Consider the following 16,156-nt stretch of genomic DNA (forward strand, 5'->3'; position numbering starts at 1 on the left):
CTCAGGCTGGTCCTCTCTTGACCCCAAATCCTTAAAATTAGGCCCCTCCCTGGGTTTGTCTCTGTTGTCTTCTATTTTGGGTCCTAAGTATCCAGGGCGAGGACCTCTCTTTTTAGTAGCCTGTGCTACTGTCATGATTTACTGCAGGCCAAATCGGACGAACAAGGTCAAGAAGCTAGTGAGAAAAATAATGAAACCTTCACATAGGAATGTGTTATGTTTTCCATAAACACATGGAAAAGATGTGGGTAAAGTTGAAAGAAGACTGAATTTTTACAAAAATGATTACACTGTAAACGTATGAGGAACTAGTCAGAGAAGATACTGCTGAGTGAATGATTTCATAAAATAGTATTTCTTTGGATGATTCACTGCTCCAGCCAGATCTTCCCATTTTCTACACTGGGAAGTGGTGTGGTCTACGAGCTCTGAAAAAAAGAGTCCTAATGTGAATTGTCTGTCGGTTTCTCTGGTGTAAATACTCCTACCACAGCCAAACAAGCTATGACAGTTTCACAACTGGCAGACTATCGAACAATGGGCTTTTGCTGGCTGGTACAAGTGGGCTCTAGCAGACCACAGAGGCCAGGCCTCCTCTTAACACAATATGCCCTGTGGAGTTTTCCTGCCCAGTGTGGGGCACCATGGTTTCCAAATCTCCATACTTACAGCTGCCGGGTTTGTGAACTGGCACAGAATCCCATTCCGGTGGTGGAGAGTCTTTTTCACCCTCTGAGCTACTGGTGTTGCCTAGTTCTTGACTATTTGGGAGGAATTTTGCTAGGGCAGGTGGCCTGTTATCCGCTAACTTATTTGTACCTGCACAAAAACCAGAGAAAAAAAACCATTAATGGAAAATAATTCCTTTCTTTCAGATCTGTTTCAACGAACCTTCTAATGAGGACGAGAATACCACCCTAGCCTTTTAAAGCACTGAAAACTACTAATCGATTACTGGCACCTCACAACTAATAATTACTAATACAATGAATTATGAAAATATATTACTCAAATGAAAATACCTTTTGTTTTCTGGGAATTTCGTGATTTGGATCCACTTGTCAATGCAGTTGGAAGAGGAATCTTGGTTGGGAGATTTCTGCGTTGTTTACTTTCCAGTGGGGGAGTATAGGAGAGCTCTAAAGAACTGAAAGACAGTTATGGATGGAAAATTCAAATTTATGCCTTTGTTTTACAGCAAAGAGTAGAAGTTACTGATCGTGCTACAATTTTCATTGCATTTTCTAATCTAGCTTTCTTAGGCACTATGTAGTCATGATCCTAATTTAGCACTGGCTGCTTTCCAAACATTTCTAAGACTGTTCAGGAGACACTTGCAGATTTATCCTTTGCTTTTCTGAGTGCTGACAAACTGAAGTCCATTATCTGAAAATCTGTAATGGGTCAGAGCACCTACCTCACATAATGTGTACAAAGCCTTTAGCACAAACTTGCCATTTTCGGGGTTGCTAACCACAGTTATTTTGCTTGTGAATGAGTCTCTCCCAGCATCTAGACTACTAGTGAGATTCTAGAATGTGGAGCCTCTGAAAGGTCTCAGACTTAAAATGTCAAGGCACCTGCTATCCAAAACTTTAAACACATTTTTTTCTCACAGAAACCACGAAATGAACCAGGGCTAAGTTCCTGGGTTGCCTATGAAAATCCACTAACTCACTGCAGAATAGCAGGACTGAACTACTTGCCTAAGGTCTAGGGTGAGTAGGGTGAGATGAATTTTCTTCTTTATTCTTGGAACTCAAGGTTAACCCTGGGCAAAAATTTAAATATTATTTTTATTTATTTAGAGTGTACATGTGTTCTAAAAGATTTAGAGGTAAGCTTAACATAATAAACATATATAAATAGAACTGGCTCTGAACTTCCTGTCCAACAAGGCAGAATGGCAGGCATGATGAGCTATTTTAAGTTTCCACACCCTGATGAAGAAAACATTAAAATTTGTTGGCAGAGAAGCAATCTCTAGGACAAATGGGTAGGTGACCCATATAAGGTAGCAGTGTAAGCAGTGTAACTATCTGGGCCATAAGGACATTCTTTACCAAGTTGCTTCTGTAATGTCCACCAAGATCAAGTTGTAGGCTTGGGAAGGCCTCTGACAGGAGTTAAGCTAACAAGTCCAAGAAGGGCACTTTCTAGTGAAGGCTGAGACACAGCTTAGAGAACCCAGTGGCCCCTTACGAGAATTCTTCCAAAAATCATCAGTGATCTCCATCATGCTCCTGGTGATGGTCAGAAAACTGTCAGTTCAAGGCTGAGCTGATAGCTTGCTTTTCATTAAAAATCCGACAAAGTTTACTGGCTGATTTAGATGTTCTAAAATGGGTGTATCTCTGGCATTTTCCACCTTAGTGTACTTCCTGTCCTGTCCCCAACCTTGAGGTGTGTGACCCCAACACCCCACTGTGGCCTCCCCCGCCCATGCTTCAGATTCTTTTATTTCTTTATGCACCACATCATCTTCCTTCCGTTGCTACGCCAACTTCTCACTTCTGGAAGGCAGCCAATTTCTGCTAGGTCCTGGGACAGGGACAGCCCATTATACTAATTCACACCTGATTTCAAAGGGCAGAAAGGTTCAAACCTTCCAGATAAAATAATACGTAAATATTATTAATAATATAAATACAGTTTAACAGAGGCTATTTACAAATATTTATATGGGTGTAAGGCAAAGGTCATTTTCTTTCTTTCGTTTCTCCATATTTCACACAATTTTTTTTTTTAAAGTTTATTTATTTTTGAGAGACAGAGACAGAGTGTGAGCGGAGGAGGGGCAGAGAGAGGGAGACACAGAATCCAAAGCAGGGTCCAGGCTCTGAGCTGTCAGCGCAGAGCCCGATGTGGGGTTCGAACTCATGAACCATGAGATCATGACCTGAGTTGAAGTCAGACACTTAACTGACTGAGCCACCCAGATGCCCCTCACAAAATTTTTTTTGAAAAAAGTTTTATTTATTTTTGAGAGAGTGCGTGTGCATACCAGTGAGCAGGGGAGGGGCAGAGGGAGTAGGAGAGAATCCTAAGCAGGCTGTGCACTAAGAGCATGGAGCTCAAATGTGGGGCTTGAACCCATGAAACTTGAGAACATGACCTGAGCAGAAATCAACAGTTGGACACTTAAGTGACTGAGCCACCCAGGTGCCCCTACAAATTTTCTATAATAAATAGGTATTACGTTTAGAATTAGTAAATGAGCTAACCAAAAATCCAAAGGGCTCAGTTAACCCAAATTATGTAGAATTTTTGGCAGGATAACAAACCGACATGAAAAAATACACTATTTACGGGCAAGATTATTAATGTACAGTTCTATGAATCTTCCAAGTCCTTCCCCTACTGACTGACAGTTATTTAAAAACAACATCTTAAAAAAAACACAAAGGCTCCCATGAAACAGACATCCAGCACTCTGGTGGTGGTGGCGGCAGAGGTGGGTGTGTGGAAGTTATTTTTAAGGAAGTCATTTATAAGTATGGGAGTGGGGGCTATTTATACAAAGTGTAACTCTGTGTCGCTATTAGTTGTGTCGTAAAATTAGTTGGTTTTTAAGAAAAACGGTGCCAAACAACTATTTTATTTTCGCTGATTCATACTTTCCTAAATTAAGCTAGATGATCTCTAGCAAGAAACCTTTTTGAAGGCTTTGGAATAAAATAGGTAAGAGCCTACTTAATTTAAATGATCTTTCTAAAAGGGAAAAACCATAAGGTAGTTCAGATGCCAGGCCTCATTTTTGCTTATGTAATACACAGTACGTGCCCCTGTCTGGGGGAAGTGGAGAGGCAGATTGCTGAGGGAAAGGGTAGGGCTTTCCCAGTGCTCATGGGTCTGGAGGCCAGGGTGTGAAAGGTGGTGCCTGTGGCCCTGAGCAGAGTGTGCTGTCTGAGCAGATGATTAGAGAGTACAGTTATTCTATGAAGACTTTCCCCACTTAGTTTAGATTACATTTAAGTCACGTAAACATGTAAAATGTTGACGGACAACCAGAGAACAGAAAGATCAATGGATAAACTGCTGTTCTAAACCAGACCTGATACCACAGAAGTCCTTTTAGTGTCTTAGAGTGAACTCTAATTCCCTGGCATCTTGGACCTAAAATACAGCTTTCTGGAGGTCTACAGGTCCACTTCCTTCTGCGGTGTCAAAGCTGGCCAAAATGGATTGACCGGGTCTCTACCACTGTGACACCATGCTCCACACTCCCAGGAAATGATTTTGTGAAGTGAATTTATGCGAGTATGGTAGGATGTGGCTGCACCAGCAGAGTCCACGACTGAGGCACTGCTCTGGCTTTATCACTACCTATTTATACGAAAACGAATTCTTCGGGGCACCTGGGTGGCTCAGTCAGTTAAGCATCCAACTCTTGATTTTGGCTCAGGTCATCACGGTTTGTAAGACTGAGCCACAGTCTTTTTGAGAGCCCACAATGGGCTCTGTGCTGACAACAGCATAGAGCCTGCTTGGGATTCTGTCTCCCTCTCTCTCTGCCCCTCCCCTGCTTGCTTGCTCTCTCTCACTTTCAAAAAAAAAAACAAAAACAAAACAAATTTAAAAAAACAAACAACTAAACCCCCCAAATTCTTCAACATTTCAGGATTGGGGCCTTCTGGCTTAGAGATAACATAATATTCCAATAATACTGATAATATTTAAAGACTAATTTTTCAGAAAGCAAATGCAAGCTAAGCCCACAGATTTCATTAATATTAAAATATCAGTGTTTTGGCTAACTGATATATAGAATAAACATTTATTCCTAATCAGATAAAGCTTCGAAAAGGTGACAATATACAAATGCCTTATTAATGATACCCCTTTTTCAGAGTGCATCTATACCCTTCAGATATGTGGAACCACAGAGTAACACATTGACAGCACTTCTGAGGTGACAGGAGTTTTGGGTATCACTTAGAACTGGCAGTGATTTTACCTGAGCCACAGAGCAAGGCTTGTCATAACTCACTGTAGACAGGGAATGGCTCTATTCAGAGAGGCCACCTTTCTGGTTATTAAAAAAACCAGTCTGTTTAATTCCATATTTGAGTGACGTACCAATTAATTCTGACTCTTAATACTTTTATCCCCGTGTTTGGGAAAACACAAAACAAGATTGGTGAGTTTATTTATTTATTTTTTTTTTTTTTTTAAATTTTTTTTTTTTCAACGTTTATTTATTTTTGGGACAGGGAGAGACAGAGCATGAACGGGGGAGGGTCAGAGAGAGAGGGAGACACAGAATCGGAAACAGGCTCCAGGCTCTGAGCCATCAGCCCAGAGCCTGACGCGGGGCTCGAACTCACGGACCGCAAGATCGTGACCTGGCTGAAGTCGGACGCTTAACCGACTGCGCCATCCAGGCGCCCCAAGATTGGTGAGTTTAAAGAGATTAGATTAAGGAGATTAGGAGAGTAAGGCTGCATACGGATTTCTCCAGTTACAAATGACAAGGTAAAAAGACAATTCAGAGAACACTGCTTAAACTGTCTTGCTGGTAATGATTTTTCTCTTGACTATATATCAAGAGAACACGAGTTATCCCTGTAACTGTCCCTTGACTAGGTGGTGGAGAACGGGATACTGTAGCTTTTCGTTTACCAGAGAACTTGAAATCCTTACAAAGCTAGTGGTATTCAAGTGAAGCCTTTTCAAAATCAAATTTGCTAATGGTCAACTTATTCTATAAAAAAATCAGAATACAACAGACGTCAGCAGAAAAGGGATGAGGGTAAAAGTGAACATGTACTATTTGTATAAAAAATACTATGCCTCTGAGCTCAGGCATCAAGGCTAAAACAGTGCAGAATGGATCAAAGTAACCTGTGGAATGGTTTTGCTATGGAAATCCAGTTAATGGCCAATTTTTAATAAAAAATCAGAATGTAACACAAGTCAGTGGAAGAGGGATGAACGTAAGAATTAACAAGCACTATCTGTTTTAAAAATTATGTCTGACAGCTCAGGCATCAAGGCTAATCATGCAGATTTGACAAAAGTCACCTATGGAATTTTTTATAACTCTTAGAAGCTTGGTTTTTAAATTTGTGATACGAATCATAGCCAGATTGTCTATTCTTGCAAGAGCTCCATGAAAACTAGGGTTTTTCATAATTTGTATTTTTTAGCCCTATTTATCTAGAAATATCTGATCAATCACCTAAGCATGAAATAGGCCTAGAAGAATAGTTCTGGTCACTAAGGCATTATTCCTTTCCTGGAGTGCCAGAATATTAGCACTAATTAGTGCCTCAGGATGATTTCTCTCGGGAGAGATCCAAGTGTGTCAACCACTACGCCCCTTGACATTGCTGCTAGCTGGGTCAGATTGGTTCTCATCACACTGTGGGATCGAATCACTCAAATAACAATGTGCATGTAAGAGTGAATTTTAGGTACGAATACTCCACTAATAATGAATGACTGCCATATGCTGTATTATTTCATAAATTTAGGTTAAAGGTTACATTTCACTAGGGTAACACCTAATTTCTTTTTTTTTTTTAATTTTTTTTTTTTCAACGTTTATTTATTTTTGGGACAGAGAGACACAGAGCATGAACGGGGGAGGGGCAGAGAGAGAGGGAGACACAGAATCGGAAACAGGCTTCAGGCTCCGAGCCATCAGCCCAGAGCCCGACGCGGGGCTCGAACTCACCGACCGCGAGATCGTGACCTGGCTGAAGTCGGACGCTTAACCGACTGTGTCACCCAGGCGCCCCACACCTAATTTCTTAGTAGGGTTCATGTCCAGTGTAGAGCCCAACGCAGGGCTTGAACTCATGACCCTGAAAATTGAGACCTGAGCTGAGATCAAGAGTTGAACCTTTGACCGATTTAGCCACCCAGGCACCCTGACACCTAATTTCTTATTAGCTATTAGTTCTATGGAACAGAATGCCCGTGCCTGAGTTAAGCTATATTTATTACCTAGGTAGAGAGTCTAGTCTATTGGTGCTTCTGGAAAGCTCACATATTGTTCGCCAAATCAAAGTTAGAATAGACCTTCCATAAAAACTAAGGCCAGTTCTAATGATAACAGTGTCTTCCTTTATTAACTTATACCCAATTCTTTCAACTTCCTAGGTTGATGCTCACTTAACACAAAAGGTAAATATCAGCCTCCATGCAGATGGCCATTTTATATGATGAACTATGAAGGGCATTAACAATACTAAAACTAAAATTAGCTTATTAGGTAGATCTAAGGTTTAACGAAAGTATGAAGTAGGCTTAATTAATAACCTAACAGTTCAACTCCTTCATTTACTTGCAGAAAGATTCTGCAGCAAGTCTTCCCTGTGGGGCTCACCAGAATCCTGCTCCATGGTGACTGGAATTGAGTTATTTCCTAGTTAATTCATTTTAGACTTGTCTGATAGGTGATAACTGTCCTGAGCATTAAGGTAAGAACAAATTCTTCCAAGTTTTGTGGCAAAGAATCCTAGAACCCAACTGTAGTGGTGGGTTAGTAAACAGATTCAGAGCTCTTTTTGAGAAAAGTTAGGCTCATACCTGTGGCTGAACTATCAAGGTCACCTTTGCACAGAAGTGAAATGGCTCTCTGCCTGGGAACAAATTACCAACCTAAACTTTCATAACAAGTCATTAACTCTGCTTTTTACATGTCTGACATCAGAAGCATGTGGTCCCCAGTCAACATTAAACATTAGAAAAAAAGCCCAAGAGGAACATGATGCAGTGTATGGCTTTTGTTGCAAAAAACTCCATAAAAACTGACCAACCACAAAAACATTACCTGGATTTCACCAGTAACTTCTTATATATATCTTAGTTCTCTGCACTCATTCATTTTTCTTACCTGGGTTTCACATCTGTTGGGATTTCTTTCTTAACATTTAAGAGTTTTTTGCTTTTTTGCTTCACTTGAGACATTTCATTTTCATGTTTTTCAGGCATGGCTTGTTTTCCCTTTTGCTTTTCTGTATCCTGTAAAAAATGTACACTTAGCTGCTGAGAAGGATTAATAAGTCTATATGAAGGCAGAGACACAAAACCAAAGACAGACCAGATACAACACGTATGTATACAAATAACAACCTCCTTTCTATCTTTATTATGGTTCTCTCAATTTTTTTAGCCTCTGACTTATTATAATTATGCTTTGGTGAGTCTGAATTATAAAGAATGTTATTTTATTTATACTCCTACTCTGTCTGGGGTGGGTGCAGTGGTAGCAGCAAATTGGTAGCTTCTTATTTTTAAGTATTGGGGAGCAAACCTTGCTTTTTTTTTTTTTTTTTTTAATAAGAAAATTCAGCTTGGAATACAATATAAAGTTACACACTCTGGAAATGCTCCTAAATCCTGAGCACAAGTAAAACCCAGGGCAAGAAAACAGCACCGGCAAGTAGTAAGTGTTCGCACCTGTTCACTAAGTGTCCATGAGTGACAATATGGCTGTGAAAGTGTTATGGCGGGTTTAATGCTAACCTTTCACCACCAACAAGAAGAAGCTTAGTTATTCATTCACTTACTCAACAAACATTTACCGGTCAGCCACTTGGTGCTAGGCAATGGGGTTACCAAGGGGGCCCAGGCCCTTTCCCCAAGTCTAATGGGGGGGGGGCACACATGACAGCTGGAGATGAACTTGTACCTTCGTGTAGAAATGTTCACTGGCTATGACTGGAGCACAGAAGGGCTGTCTTGCCTGGCTTGAGTGTGGAGCCTGTGCTGAGAAGGACACACCCAAGCTGCACCTTAGAGCTGTACTATTTTCCAGTCCGCCCACTGAGGTTTCTGGCCCCTGACTACTACGTAAGTACAGAAACCACACGTATGCATTTTTACAGTAATTCGACAGTTGTGGCATCCAAGCATGAGACCAGTGGACTTGTCTCCCAAACAGGGCAAGGATCCATTCAGGTATTATGGAACTCTCTGGGGAGTTGCATTTGGCGTGGGTGTGTACTACTTGTGTACAGTAGGACCATCTAGATGACACATGGGAAATAAAAAAACACCCTGTTCTTCATCACACACAGTTTGAGCAGTACTGTGTGCAAGGAAGCACTGAGGCTAATCAGGGGACAGACAGGGGAAGGACAGACTCAGCAAACGAGCACAGCTGTGGGTGTGGGAGGAATTACAAGCATAAAGGTATATGAGAAGCTACCCAGCTTCAGAGTTCATGGTTATTAAGGCAACTTGGGTTTTAACAGGTCACACCAGGTCAATCTATTTAAGTGTCAAGAGTAAATAATCAGGGAAAGGGCTAGAACACCCTCCTGTCCCCACACCTTTTAAGACTATTCTGAATTATTCAAGAATTATTTCTTGACCAGTTGACTCATAAAGGACTTTGTAGACCATGAGCTCTTTGAGGACAAGAACATGGTCTTTTTGTCCTCTGTTGTTTCCCAGACATAAGGTCTGGCACTTGGGTGCTCAGGTACGTAATTTTTTTAAATTTTAATTTGCATTAAAAAAGATTTTGCAGATAGCTGACACAAATGTTACATACATTTCAAGTGTACAACATAGTGATTCAGCATCTCTGGCTGTTATGCTGTGCTCACCACAAGTATAGCTACCACCTGTCAGAAATATCACAATATCATTGACTATACATTATCATTGACTATATTTCCTAAGCTGGGCCTTTCACCCCTGTGACCTATTCATTCCATAACTGGAAACCTGTAACTCCCACTTCTCTTCACCCATTTTGCCCATCCCTCCACCCCCTCCCCTCTGGCAACTGCCAGTTCTCCTTATTTGTGGGTCTGATTCTGCTTCTTGTTTGTTTATCCATCTGTTTTGTTTTTTAGATTCCACATATGTGTGAAAGCATGTGGTATTTGTCTTTCTCAGTCTGACTTACTTCACCTAGCCTAACACCCCTCGTCTATGCTGTCGCAAATGGCAAGAGCTCATCCTGTTTAAACGACTGTGTAATAGTCCACCCAATCCCTACTTTTTGAATGAAAGGGTAGAAAAAGGATGGAAAAGACATCTATGGGAAAGTGATTTGTCAAGTCTGTCATCTAGTTAGGAAGGAAACACACACAACTGGCAAACACACCAGTCACAAAGTAGTAAAAGCACATAAATTATATGCAAGAGTACTGAGGAGGAGGAATAAAAGCTGATCAGAAGGGAGTAGGACGGCAGGCATGAAGGCCGCATGGAGGATTCTGTGCTGTGTTTGCAAGAAGCAAATGGCAGGGAGGAGACCGGAGAAGCAGGAGGAAACGAACAACAGAGAGAATTATGCCAGTGGGTGCGCACAGAATGGCGGCAGACAGGGTCAGCTGGAGAGAAGTGTTAGGAGAAAAGCTGGAAAGGCAAGAAAGGAAGTGAGGAAAAGTTGTGAAGAAAGCCTGTGCTGAAACTGCTTTCCAAATGCTTATTTGTATCATCAAAACTGTTGGGATTGCACTCAAAGATGAGTAGATGGCATTCTGCATTTCTGAAGGAATCTGTTAGAAAGGATATACAACCCAGTACAGAATCCAGTGCTATGGACTGTACTGAGGGCATACAGAGCACCACACCAAATGTGAAGGATGCAAAGGGGAAGGGAGTTGACAAGAAAAATAAGTCACATATAAATTTCATTTAAAAAATTAATATATGCAGATGACACTGTTGGACATCTTTAAGAAATGATTCCTTAGGTTACTAGATTAAAACTGAAAAAGGAATTTGGGCCTAGAGTATTAAAGGCTATATTAGGATCATATTAAATCTGAAATATAGTTATCTAAAAATAAAAATGCCAAAATAGAATTATGCCCTCACTTTTCTACAAAGCACCTATAACTCAGTCTCAGACCCGTTTACAATAGTAACCTTACCTTCCATTTACCTAACACCACTAAGTACCAGACTTTTGCAGTATTATTTGACACTGGTGACTACCCTGATTGCTGAGGACTCTGGGCTATAGGGAAGCTTTCTTGATGTGTTGATGTCTGCTGAGCTGGCCAGTTCTGGGTGACCACTAAAGCCTTGGGTCTTCCCTGAGGCCACCTTCCACTCCAGGACAGTCACTGCCCTCCTGGCAGGAGGAGTGAGCTGCTCCCGAAGCCTGCTGTACCAGCTGTGATAAGACAGGAGAAATCCAATATAATTAAAATGGTCTAGTTCTTTCTCATCCTCTTTTGATATGTAAAATTTGAAACAAATTGCATGAGCCAGGGTAGTTACTATTCTAGATAGTCCCTATCTTTCAAGCAGGGTTTCCAATTTCTAATTATTTTACTTTATCAACATGCTTGCAGATGTTCTTGCCTGGGGGAAATGAAGACCTCCATCTGGGGGGTTGTGACTCCTTCCTGCAAGACAGTGGCTTAGGCCTGCCTGTGCACGCTGAGAAGGAATCCTCAGAACATGTACATATGTTAAAGAGAAAAGGTTCATTCTGTGTTAAAAAACCCAATCTATGAGACACCTCCTTCCATCGTTTGTTTGGGGGAGCCCGTCATACCTCCTTGAGGAGAGGCTCTGTGTCTGGGTTGGAGGTCTCTGTGGTGGTGGAGGAGCTGTCGTCATCAGCCAAGGAGTCTTTCAGTTCATCTTCCTGTGGCTTTCCCTTTCCCTTCTTCTCCTTTTCCTCTTGCTTCTTAGGTGGTTTCACCTTGCGCTGAAGAGGTTTTCCTTTCCCTGGGGGTGAAAGTCAAAATAAAATAACTTCTTGGTTTTTAAATAGCTCAGAAAACATAGCCGTTATAACTTTTCTCCAAGAGGCTGGACTCTTTTTCTCATTAATAAAGGTTTCTTTCTTCTCTAATTACAGCTTTCCAAATCATGTTTGGCTTTTTGATTAGAATTTTGGTGAAAGTCAGTTTTACTGAGGCATAATTAATTTATGTACAGTAAGATAAACCCATTTTAAGTATAGAGTTCAATGACTTTTGGCAAACTCAGTAGTTTTGACCAGTTTATGTCTGTCTTAGAATATTCTTTTTATACTCCACAGGGCGATACAGCTTTGAAAAGTCACAGAAGTGAAAACCAGAGATCCTTTCAAGCCTGTTTGGAGATGGAAGCCTGAAGGTGATGCCCATGTACATCACCCAAGGGATAGAAGAGGCCCGGAGACAGAACCGTGATGGCTGAGTCCAAATCCTGGCTCTCCCTAACAAGCTGTGTGATCTTGGCCTCCCATCTGTAAGCTGGGAGAGACAACACCTCACAGGGTCGTAATGAGGAATTCATAAAGCCCTCAGAGCAGTGCCTGGCACATAAACACCACGGAATGTTCTATATGGACAGAATGAAACAGAGCTATAGAAAGCCTAGTATTTTTATTGGTGTCTGGGTGGCTCAGTTGGTTGAGTGTCTGACTTTGGCTCACAGTTTGTATCTCACAGTTCGTGGGTTTGAGCCCCATGTCGGCCTCTGAGCTGTCAGCACAGAGCCTGGAGACTGCTTCAGATTTGTGTCTCCCTCTCTCTGCCCCTCCCCTGCTCATGCTCTGTCTCTCTCTCTTTCTAAAATAAATAAACATTAAAAAAATTTAGAAAGCCTAGTCTTTTTAAAAGATGTGGATGCTCCCAAGACAAACAAGAAGCCACAGTATATTTGAGTGCCACTATTTCCCAAGCAGCATTCCATGTCCTGAGTACAGCACCAGCACCAACAACATAATCCCTGCCTTCACAGAGCTTACATTCTAGCTGCATCAGACAGCTGCAGAGAAATCCCCGGATTCCAACACCTGTGGACTCACCTGGGTGGGCAGGCAGGGTAAAGCTGCAGAAGCTGCAGAAGCCACATAAGCCACAGTTTAACCCATTCTATATATGCCAATTAAAAATACATTACTCTGATAATGGTAGCTTAATACGAGTTATTTAAATCCCAACGTTTCATGGCCACTGTTAATTGTTGTCAGAAACTCAAACTTTGGCATCTAGAACAGGGGATAGCAAACCATGGCCCCTGGATGAAATCTGGCCTGCAGCCTGTTTTGTATAGCTTGTGAGGTGGGAATGATTTTTATTTTTTAAGTGATTGGAAAAAGGAACAAGAATATATGACAGAAGGCAGTTTGTGGCACATCAAGCCTCACATATTTATTGTCTGGCCCTTTCCAGTAAACTTTTGCTGAGCCTGCTCTAGAAAAAGAATAGGTAAAGCTCTGATTTTTAGGAATGTCATTTTGTCGTTTACTTTCACACTGATTCCAGGGGGTATTACATTTGAAACCATAACTGGGACATTAAGTCTCAAAAATCGAGAAGCCTTTGTTTTAGCAGAAGATCGGTCAGTTGGTTTATTTACAGCCTCTGATCCATCCTGACTGGCTGCAGCTCCTCTCTGCCATGGCAGAAGGGAAGGAGCTGGTCCTACTCTGGCCCCAGGAGCCCCTGGATTTCTCAGATTCTGAGTTCAACAGTTCATGCTGAGAGCCCTTCAAACTTCCCCACACGATAGAGATCAATCCCCCATGCAATGAATTTCTCACCTGCAATTATACAGTTTTGTCATGCTTAGGTTCACTGTGTGAGAGGCACTACCTATATAAATAATCGTATTTACAATAACCTGAAACTAGCTTAATAAATTGGAAAGTGTTAGAAGTGATACATTTTTTAAAGCTGGACTCAAATATTTTTTTTTTTTTTTTAAATTTTTTTTTTTCAACGTTTATTTATTTTTGGGACAGAGAGACACAGAGCATGAACGGGGGAGGGGCAGAGAGAGAGGGAGACACAGAATCGGAAACAGGCTCCAGGCTCTGAGCCATCAGCCCAGAGCCCGACGCGGGGCTCGAACTCGCGGACCGCGAGATCGTGACCTGGCTGAAGTCGGACGCTTAAGCGACTGCAACACCCAGGCACCCCTGGACTCAAATATTGACGACATGGATACACAAAGGAGAAAAAGACACTGAACAAACCAAGAGTTAAACTGAAAACTTGGGTAAAAAAAAAAAAGCTTATCTCACAAAAGACTAGTTTACACTTTTTACCTCCAAATCCCCATCTTTTATTAATTTCTTAATATGCTGCACTTGCACTTGTCCCCAACACCTTATTGAATGGCATTTTGAAAAGGTTATCAATAACTCCTTAGCTGTCAATACCAATGACCTCTAGCACTCCTCTTCTACAAGACCTGTTTGGACACTAGAATATCCCATCTCCCTCCCCGCCCCGCCTTACGTCACATTATTATCCTTTTCTGGTACTGGGATTCTTTTGGCAACTTTTTTTGCTGGCTTCATCTTTGCTGATGTTTCCTGGAGATCTGCCCTTGGAACTTCTTTCTCCTTTATAGTCCCCCCAGGGGCTCACTTTAATTAATTTGACATAAACAATTCAGATCTAAAATGCCCAAACTGAGTTAAATATCCTAAAAAACATCTTTTGGGTTCTCAGTCTGTAACAATCATACTTAATCTGCTGTAATTTAGACTAATCTGGGGTGCTTTTTTTTTTTAATATGAAATTTATTGTCAAATTAGTTTCCATACAACACCCAGTGCTCATCCCAACAGGTGCCCTCCTCAATACCCATCACCCACCCTCCCCTCCCTCCCACCCCCCATCAACCCTCAGTTTGTTCTCAGTTTTTAAGAGATGTCGCTTTGTTGGGGCTCCACACTGAGTTTCTGATTAAGCAGTTCTGTGTGGGACCTGGCATGGGTAACTTTTTAAAAAGCTCCTGTAGTGACTCTAGCGTGTAACTAGGCTGAGAATCAGTAGTCAATGGTATCAACACAATCACCACTGTATCAGTCCTACGGCCTAGGCTAGCAGCTGCTTCACTGTCCTGTGTGATTTCTTCTGCTGCTTCTGTTCCCAAATTCAGATGTTGGTGGGAGGGGAGAGAACATGTTGTCATCAAAGGACTAGAAATAATTCTGACTGGATCAGCCTGATGATGGGCCTATGTGCCCTGCAAGGCTGCACACACTGGGGTGGCCTCTGTCTTCCTCTTGCCACTTGGTGGGGTGAGGGAAGAAGCTGCCTTCTCAGTCAAGCTTGTTCTCAAGGGTTTATTCCCTTCCTTAGAGACTGGTTCCCAGTGGAAAGTCTGGGCTTTGGGAAAGGAGAGTCTCAAACATTTTGCCAAGAGGGGACTGGTAAGCGGGAATCAGAAGTCACAGGGAAACTGCCCTCTCCAAGAAAAATTGTTACCTCAATACACAGTGGAGGACACAGGATATCACCTGCCTTAAGGAAACCACACCTTAACTGGTGTATAATCTATATAAAAACTAACGCATCCAAGTAAAGACAATACAAACTGAAGGGAAAAGCAGCTTAGAAAAACCCAGTGTTACCAGCAGTGGCTGATAGACCTAACATGAGCGACAGGTTCCTCAGACTTCACACCACTGTCTGGGTGAAATGTCCCTGAGGCCACTCACCCTCTGTCTGCCCACTCCCACCATCACCAAGCAGACTCTAGATTGAGCATGTGTCCATGACCTACTTGGTCAACATATGCCCCCTCGGCATTGTCATTCCTCATACAGTTTAAACACTTGCAGGGCAGCGACCAGCCTTACTGATCTGTCTTCAGTGCCTTGCATGGTGCCCAGCACATAGCAAGTGCTTCGCCAGGGTCTGGCAAGCTGTACAAGTTGGTTTTGTGCCTTTCTAAATCCTGAAATACACTTACAGTGTGACCTGCTCTGAGACTTGCCACCCCAAGTCCGGAAGCTCATCCCATCTCACTCTATGAGTAGAGTTTGAATCCAGGTTTGAATCCAAAGTCAGTCTTCGTGGCAAACTGTATGATTCCATTTATACAACAATCTTTCTTTAAAAATTTTAATGTTTGTGTAAAATTTATTTTTGAGAGAAAGAGAGAGACATAGCAGGAGCAGGGGAGGGGCAGAGAGAGAGAGAGAGAGAGAGAGAGAGAGAGAGAGAGAGAGGAGACACAGAATCCGAAACAGGCTCCAGGCTCTTTGCTGTCAGCACAGAGCCTGACGTTGGGCTCGAACTCACAAACCGTGAAATCATGACCGGAGCCAAAGTTGGATGCTTAACCAATTCACCCACCCAGGTACCCCTATACAGCATTCTTGAAATGACGTATTATAAAATGGAGGTTAATGGTTGCCAGGGGTTAAGGAAGGGACAGGAGTGGGAGGGAAGTGGCTGTGGCTAGAAAAGGACACAAAAGGGATCACATGGTGATGTAAATG

General features: G+C 42.0%; 1 protein-coding gene across 2 annotated transcripts in view; it reads right to left on the minus strand.

Annotated features, from left to right (window-relative positions):
* TMEM131 (transmembrane protein 131) overlaps positions 1-16,156 on the minus strand; it is a 239,982-nt gene that overhangs the window by 8,818 nt on the left and 215,008 nt on the right. For both annotated transcript variants that reach the window (XM_025932297.2, XM_086701269.1), the window contains 4 exons: positions 11,477-11,652; positions 7,844-7,971; positions 1,023-1,147; positions 670-819 (listed from right to left, as the gene is read on the minus strand). In XM_025932297.2, coding sequence (XP_025788082.2) covers positions 670-819; positions 1,023-1,147; positions 7,844-7,971; positions 11,477-11,652 — 579 coding nt within the window. The remainder of the gene's footprint in view (positions 1-669; positions 820-1,022; positions 1,148-7,843; positions 7,972-11,476; positions 11,653-16,156) is intronic.

The sequence above is a fragment of the Puma concolor genome, chromosome A3 (genome assembly GCF_028749965.1).
Source record: "Puma concolor isolate L17-30 chromosome A3, mPumCon1.1.hap2, whole genome shotgun sequence".
NCBI classification, from domain to species: domain Eukaryota; kingdom Metazoa; phylum Chordata; class Mammalia; order Carnivora; family Felidae; genus Puma; species Puma concolor.